This window comes from Agelaius phoeniceus, chromosome 9 (assembly GCF_051311805.1).
Source record: "Agelaius phoeniceus isolate bAgePho1 chromosome 9, bAgePho1.hap1, whole genome shotgun sequence".
Lineage (NCBI taxonomy): Eukaryota > Metazoa > Chordata > Aves > Passeriformes > Icteridae > Agelaius > Agelaius phoeniceus.
This window is the reverse complement of record NC_135273.1, coordinates 14,936,718-14,945,100: the sequence shown is the minus strand read 5'-3', so window position 1 is coordinate 14,945,100 and position 8,383 is coordinate 14,936,718. Positions and strand designations below refer to the sequence as shown.

General features: G+C 42.4%; 1 protein-coding gene across 6 annotated transcripts in view; it reads right to left on the bottom strand.

Moving 5' to 3' along the window:
* KNDC1 (kinase non-catalytic C-lobe domain containing 1) overlaps positions 1-5,803 on the bottom strand; it is a 57,428-nt gene extending 51,625 nt beyond the window's left edge. For 3 of the 6 annotated variants that reach the window (XR_013183453.1, XM_077183027.1, XM_077183028.1), the window contains exons 1-2: positions 5,540-5,803; positions 807-1,005 (exon numbers count right to left, since the gene is read on the bottom strand). Coding sequence is in view for 5 of the 6 variants with exons in the window: in XM_077183027.1 (XP_077039142.1) it covers positions 807-1,005; positions 5,540-5,641 (301 nt within the window). In the remaining variant the exon portion in view is untranslated. The remainder of the gene's footprint in view (positions 1-806; positions 1,006-5,539) is intronic. The other 3 variants (XM_077183022.1, XM_077183023.1, XM_054637739.2) reach the window with 3 other exon arrangements.
* Positions 5,804-8,383: the final 2,580 nt, after the last annotated feature.

Below are 8,383 nucleotides of genomic sequence, written 5' to 3'. Positions count from 1 at the left end.
AAATACCATAGAGTAAGAGCTGTTTGGTTTTCTTACTCTTCTTCTGTAAAATCATTAAGAGACTGAAGACCTATCATCTTGAGATGCATCACATGAGAAAGGAACAGCAACCATAACATGCTTTTTTGTCCAAGCTAAAACAAGAATTTTTTTAAAGTCAAGCATCTCCCTGTTCATCTGCTATGATACCTGAACATCTTCCATGCTACTACATACTGTTTTTTTAACATATTAAAATTCATTTCTCAATCAGTCCCAATACTTGGCAAGTCTGAAAATCGTTACTTAAAAAGTAATAATTTTTTATTCAAGAGAGAGCTTAAAAAAGGTAAGGCCTTTATTTGAGAGAACTTTCCTTTTTAATAGCAAATATGCAATAGAATTGCTCCATTTTTATGGCCACAATCACCAAGATACACTATCAGACTTCTCTAGAAACAGAACATATCCATGAAATCAGAAGATCTGCAAGAGGTGAAGGGCATGCTTTACAAAGGTAGAGACTTGCACACACAAGTACACAATCTGTGTGTTTAAAATGGAAATAAAGAGGATCTATCACCTGGATAAGTCTTAAAATAACTAGGAGGAATTTTCTAAGCAAATTCAGAACAGCCTTTGTTCATCAAATATAAAATTGAACACATAGTTTCACATGAAAATATACACAACCCTTCCCAAATAAGTTTTATTTTATCTTTATTTTAATTGTAAGTTTTAAAAATAGAATGTAATATTTTACTGCAGTTTCTTGCCATGAGTTTCCACAGTTCTAAAACAAACAGCCTGGAAACATAAATACTCACCACTGAGCTGTTCCATGAAGCATACATTGCCATTGGTGTTAAAAGCCAAAGTGTCAGGAGTGATGCAGAGTGTCTGGAAGATTGCAGAATGGGCAATGCTCTTCAAAGAATGGCAACACTCCAGGCAAATTGCCCAAATATCCTGCTCAGTAAGACAGCTATCCCGCAGTGACAAAATATCAGCAAGGGACACATTCTCCTGCCAAGATATGAATTAATAAATTACCCTGGATTTCATGACACTACTTTCTGTTTCATAGATTATATTTGACACAATTGGCTACAAGTAATGTTTCCAGCAAGTTCTCAGACTTTCTAGGACACTGATTAACACCCCAAGAAACACCAAGTGCATGACTTTGCTCTTAACACAGAGATGTTTTAAGAAGCACAGTTAAACTGAACAAAGATATCACAGTATGCCAACATAAAAAAAATACTATGGGAGATATGTAAGTTACATAAACACTACATCAAAGGAAACAGACCACTTGGAGGTAAAAGCAGAGAGACTAAATGAAAACATTTTGTTTCATCCATGCCTTTCAAGCTTTCCCAGGTGTCTTTATATAAACTACTTAAAAATTCTCTTCACAGCACTTCTCCCTACCATTTGTGATCTGGGAAAAAGTACCTTTTAGGTTAGCCTGTCATAAAAATGATGCTGTTGTGAAGTTTAGTGATATAGACCATTTAATAAACTTTGAAAAGCCAAACATGCCATAGGAGAAGTGTTTTTATATTCGGACTTAAAACTAAACACTATGGTTGTCCTAGGCCTTCCCATTACATCCAAAGCTTTTAGTGATCAAAACAGCCCATGGGCTTAAGTTTCTAAGCTGCTGCCCTAAACTGTAGTCAACTTGCATTGACCCTATTATCACAGTAAGGCTATGAGTCCATTCCCAAATGTGTTTCTAATGTGGTTTTCCTGGTCAAGATGGTCAGAAACATTGCTTGGCTCAGAGCAACCAGCCTCTCTATGGATATTTTTGGAAAACAAACCCAATACATTACCCATAGCTACAGAAGTCTTCATGAACTTAAAGGAATGAGGAGAAAAAAAAAAACCCCAAACAAACAAAACATCAACTCCCTCTATAAGGAAAAGTAAGATAACAAAAATGGAAGGTAATCTACAGAAGTTACTTTGAATCAGAGCTATAACTACTATTAATTACACAGTGGTATTAAATACATCCTGAATGGAAGATGCAGATACACATTGCTTAGCAGAGAGAAAAAATAAATTATGTCATAATCAGCAAAAGAGGATGCAAACTATCTTACAGCTCAGAAAACTACTGTGGTTTAAACTTTCAATCCCTTGGAGAACAGTTATAAATTTCTTTACCTACTCTAGCACCGGAGAACATCAATGATATTTGGATTAACACATACAGAAGGGGTTAACAGTTTATTAATATGTCTTTCAGAGAATTAAGCATTGCTTTCATAATATCCTTCAAATAAGAAACAAACTTCAGTCCACAAGTGTATTGTGCTTTTTAGTCTAAAGTATAATGCTTAATAAATAAATATGAGTTAAGAAATAAAGCACACTCACTGCTATTTGGCAAACTTAACTTTTCTTCTCAATGGTCTTATATTTTATAGACATGGCCTAGATGTGGATTGATTTACTAATGGCAGCATTATTACAGTGCCTTCTAGCACTAATCATGGATCCTGGTCTCATCAAATTCAGTCCTACATAATAATGAACAGCAAAAGATCTCAGCACAAAATCTTATTTTCTCTGTGCTAAGCTCAGTACAACTGTGTAATGCTGCCATTAGAGTGTGAGGGTGGATAAGGAGGCTTTGCAAATTTCCATAGGGAAGCTGTTCCAAGCATGAAGAGCAGCAGAGAGGTTCCTCTCTCTGCAAACAAAAACACATAGCAAGAAACTCTCCTACAAACATTGGGCTTTGAAACTGACCAAAATGAGAGGTGGGATAAGGATAGGCTTGGAAAGAGGTGATCCACTTCTTATTCTATGGCCAGCAAAAAGAACTAAAAAAATTAGAAACTCTGTGATCAAAACAAAGAATGAGCAATTATTTTTAACTCTCCTAGAATCCTCCAGCTAGGTGAACACGATGGCATTTGCCACAACCGAGAAATAAAAGAACAATTCATTAATCAAGATGCAAAACTAAGTTTGATCCATGCATATGGACATAAGAGGCTCAATTTAGAGTGTACATGAAAAAAAATAAACCTGCAATCTTTAATACAGCCTCAGCATCACATTCCGGTCACAATAAGGACTTGAGAGAACTTTTAAGTTAAGCTTTGAGGCTGAACTCCACTGCAGATAATAATTACCAGCAATGATATCTACAGCACAAACCTGCAAAACATCTTTGTCTTGTGGTTATTTGGGAACTAAACAAAGGGTAGTGCTCAAATGTCAGATAAGCTTCATTTATCTTCCTTCCCAGAGATAAGAAAGTCATGTCATACAGAAAAAGAAAAAAAAAGGAAAAAGGAAAAAAAAGTCCTATGAATGTTCCATGGCTTCCATCAGCAGTGGATGGCTAGGTGAAGATAAAATGAACACTAAAAAGAGATAAAGCAAAATACCACCACCACCATATTGCAGGCCTTTCTATTTCCAGTGCTCCAGGGCAACAAGTTACTCACTTCAGAGAAACCACAAATTTCCCAAATGATCACTCTTCCTTGACCTTAGTTATTAAAGCTGATGTTGCAGCTGAGCAAGCCTTTGTAGAGAATGAAGCATTGAAAACACTGAGACTTGCATATGACTAGCTTGTATCTCCAAAGCAACACAGAGCAAAAGTTACCACTGTGGAAAAAAACCATCCTTTTAACACTCAAACACAGGAGGTTCTGGCATGCTGAAACCTCTGATGAGCAACTGCTTCAGTACTTTGGACCACTGGAAGCTGCTTCATTCAAATGGTAAATATCGGAGACGCTGATGCCTCTTTTTTGTCTCTTTCACCAAAAGACACTTGTGTCTGGTTTTAACACTAAGAACTACAAAAAGTAAACCTGTTGGGCAACCACACTTAACTGCTCACTAGTTTTCAGCTTTCCCTCAAATTTTCTTCAGCAGGTACAAAACTGTTCAGCAGCATATAACTAAGCAAAGATAATTAAGAGAGTAGGAATAAAAAAATTAATTTGCCACCATTTCTTAAAAATTTTGAAATCAAATATTAAGGAGTATGAAATTTATAATAAAGTTCTAGTAAAGAGAGGAAATTGAAACACACCCTTATCCTTAGCATTTTCTACTCTTCGGCTCAGGCAGATTCCTGCTTCACACATTGCCAAAAAAACACCTGCATCAGACACCAACATCATTCTTTATACTTGGTACAATGACAAGAAGAGCAGACGCCACTAAATGACTAAGCAGCTCAGAGTTCAGTACAACAGCACTCACAGTCTTCTGACACCTTTTTGCCACAATAATTCACATAAACTTCAAAACATTCTATTCCAGAATCACAGAAAATGTGGCAAATGCCATCCATTACATTCATCACATCTGAAGAAAAACACTGGATTGCCTTAGTAAGCTCTCTGAGTACTCTTCAAAGCAGCTCTTTTTTATTAACTTATCTAACCACCAGTTGAGAGGTCATGCTCATTCTCCCAAGAAAAATACTGAGACTCGTTATGTTTCTGTAATAATTAAATAGATGAGACTTGTGGGAGCCCACAATCAAAGTATACATTGAGCAGGTATGAAAAATGGGCCCCATTCTTTCTTGTACAGAAGAGTTGACCCTTAGCCTTCTCCATTTCGAGAAAATACTCCAAGTATTTAAGCCAGTGTATAAAAAATAAGGCCATTACCACCTTCCTCCAAGATTTTGCATGAGCCAGTCTGAGAGGGCCTACAGCACTGAACATTACAGACGGTGGAAGAGCCAAACTGCCAAGCCAATGGGTGACTCAGGAAAGCTGAGAGGGGCTTTGCATTTTCAAACTTACATTTAACTCCTGATTCAGCATGGATTCCTGACATGGCAAGTTAAAAAGTTTGCAAGATTTGGTTCGGGGAATGGGCAGCTCACGTACAGTTCACCAAGCCTTTACTTAGGAAAGTATCTCCAAACATTCTGCCCCAACATTCACAAGGGAGTAAGAAACACACTTCATGTGAAAAGATATAAAGATGAGCAAGAGCAACAAAAAGCAAGGGCAAAACCAATAATAGAGCCAGACAAATGCAATGACAAGAACTGATTTAGCTACAGGTTTTCAGCATAACAACTGAAGAAACAGATTTAACAGTTTGATATTTTTGGTTTTTATTTCCCAGTGTCAAAGGCCTTTTAGTACAGGGCAGCAATATACGGCTGTACAAAAGAAGTGGTTGGCAGCTTCGGGAAATTATTCTGCCCATGTAAATTTCCCTTGATCGGGTGCGACAAGGACACGTACTTGCCGACTGCAGCATTAACCCACGGCTACGACAGCAGTGACGAGACATCCCGCACTCGAGGACCATGACTTTGCTGTTGTGTGGAGAAGGTGCACGGCAATGGGCTAAGCCCAGGCTGGTGGCAGGGACCGCGGGGCAGGAGCACTCACGGAAAGCGAGCGGCGCTGCGGCCGCGGCCTGGCCGCTCCCGGGGGCCGGTGCGTGCGCCCCCGGCCCGGCCGCCTCCCGCGGGCGGCCCCCGAGGCCGCTGCACCACAGGTGAGCGCAAGGGCGGCGGCTCCATCCCCGCACCTGCCTCACTCACCTCATCCTCCAGCAGCGTCGGCAGAGGCTCAAAGTCGTAGCAGTTCACTTCCTCCTCCTCCTCCTCATAAAATACGTCCTCTGCAGCGCCAAGTGTCTCCATCCCGCCCGGCGAGGGAGCAGAGGCTTCACCTCCGCAGCCTCCCTGTGCGCTCGGAGCACGGCCCTCGGCCCCCGCCGCGGCTCATCCTCACCCCGCCTGCGGGCTGCCCCCGGCAGCGACCCCCGCGGCGCCGCCCGCCCGCTTTAACCCCCTCCCCTCCCCTGCCGGGCCCGGCCCGGGGCGCCCCCGCCCCTCCGCTCAGGCCCCGGCCCGGGGCAGCGCTGCCATGGCAACGGCCGCCGCCGCCTCGCCCGCGCGGCCTCACTGCGGCGGCTCCCGCCCTCCTGCGGCGCCGCCCGCCCCCGCCGCGCCCCGGGCGGCCCCGGCAGTCGCCGGGGGACGGGCGCGCACCGCGCTGGGTGCCCGCGGCCCCCGCCCCCGCTCGCCGCCCTGGGGTGGCGGTGCCGTGGCCTTGCGCGTTGAGGGGCGCGCCCGCCGCAGTGCGAGCTGCGGCCGCCGGGGCGCCGCGGGAGCCGGGGCCGGTCCCTCTCGGCTGCGCTCTGCGCTCTCGGCAGCGGCGGGGAGGGAGGGCTGTCGTCGGGCGAGAGGGTGCCTGGTGCCCGCGGCGGGACCGGCGCTGCTGCTGCCGCCGCCGATGATCCCCGCCCTGCCTGCCCGAGCCCTCGGGCTCGCGTTACCGCCACCGGCTCTCCGGACCGCTGGATTTGCTGCATAAAGCAGTGTTTACAATTTAGACAGGTGGCCAGGTATTTGCACGCTCATGGCACAACCCTTGACGCAGTTCGAGCCGTAACAACCACAAGCAAAACCAAGGCGCCGTCACCAGCTTGACGTTCATTAGCTAGGGCCCATTTTTGCAATCCACAGGGCTTAGAGTGCCTCAAGGAACTTCATTAAGACTCCCCTGTGAAATCGACTGTTCACAATCAAGGATTCCTTCAAAACCACCACCCGCATAAACCAGTTTTTAATTCAAGTAAACCCCATCGGAAAGCTCAGGTTGTTTTGAGTAAACAGGCTGTAGCCTGGGAATGGGAATCGGCATTTGGTAATGGACAAGTAACCCCTGACCAGGAGTCTCCTCATATAACTAAGGCACATAACAATCTTTTATCTTCATTGTAAAAACATGGTGGATGGAGAGAACTCTTTTCTCCTGTAATTAAATTTTAGAGTTACTGGAAAATAATGGTGCCAATTTCATTATTCTGTTTTCCTTTATATCTATAATTCTTTGTCAAAATGAAGTATGTTAATTAATTAATCTGTGCATAGTACAAAGCAAGAGGTTTTTTTTTTTAGTATGTGGTGTTCTATGGAAAAGATTAATACTCTATTAAAATAAACATTAACAAGCACTGTGAAGCAAACAAAGGTACGTTGATTAACTGCCCCATAAAAGTCATCCTTGCAGTTGTAAGATTTCTCCCAATTGAATGTTATTTGGATACATTCCACAGTCATGGCATGCAACTGAGAAAAAAGCCAAACTCAGACAGATTGCAGTCTTTCATATATATGTTGTCTTCTTACTAACATTTTTGAACTAAATTGATATGAACAAGAGATATACTTACAATCTGGTAAGTCAGGCTTTTGAGAACAAGTGTTGAAGCATGGAAACAATGCCTGGTACTTCTGAAAAAAAAAAAAAAGGCCAACATGACAGCAACAGTAATTATAAAATATAAAAGTTTCTTCAACTGTATTTTACCAGCATTTTTGGCAAAATATTTTCCTCAGGCAGCACAATCTACCCAAGAAGAACCCAAGAATTCAAGAATGGACTTTTGTGGGTTGGACTCAAGTGCATTATTGGGAAAAAAAAAAAAAAAAGAGAGAGAGAAAACAGGAAAAGTGTCTCTGGTGCTCTGGTGCCCAAAGCAGGCCTAATATCTACACTCACCCATCAATACATCTTAGATGGCACTCCATTGCAATCATTGCTTGAGCATTCACAAATACTTCTGAAAAAAGATTGTCTAAGGTAAACCTGTGGAAGCTGCACAGAAATTCACATGCTACTTTTGAAATCATCAATGTTTTTTGTTGACCAAGGAATTCCCTTTCTAGTAATTGAGTGATAGGGCATTTCCCTGTGAGGTTAGCAGGCTCAGGTTCACACACCTACCCTGCATTATTTGGACCTGCATTATTTATTTATTGAATCTAGGCTTAGGTAGATTTTGTCAGAGTAAGTGCCTGACTGACTGTCTCCAAGTGATCCAGGATGCTTCAGACCTCTCTTGCGGTTGCTCTGGTTAACTTACTTGCTCTACTGAAGAGCTATTTATATGAAGAAAACAAAATGAAACAAACGCAACATTATTCTGTAAACAAAAACTTGTAGTGGACTTAGACTTATTACAAGTGTCATGATGGGCAGGACAGAACAGTCCCTGGAACTGACATGGTTTGGTATATTTTTTTCCAGAAAAATTGCTATGCTAAGCCTGTGCTCTCATCAATAATAGTGTTGTTTTGCTTTCCTCACAGCTGAGGCAGCTATCAGAAAAAACAGTGCAACTTGTTTGATACATTCACGTGGCAATTCTCAGGCTAGTATATTCATTCTTATTAACTTCTGCAATTAGTCATGGCTCACGGGAATTGTTGGGGGACATGCAACACTACACAGTTCAGCATTATAAAAAACCCCACATGTAAATGAAGCTGTCAGTTTGTCTGCAGTCATATTTTCCATTCTTTTTTTCCACAATATTGCTTAGGGAAGTGTAAGTTCCTAGGAGGTCTTTATTGGTAGGCATTTTTTGAAAAGCA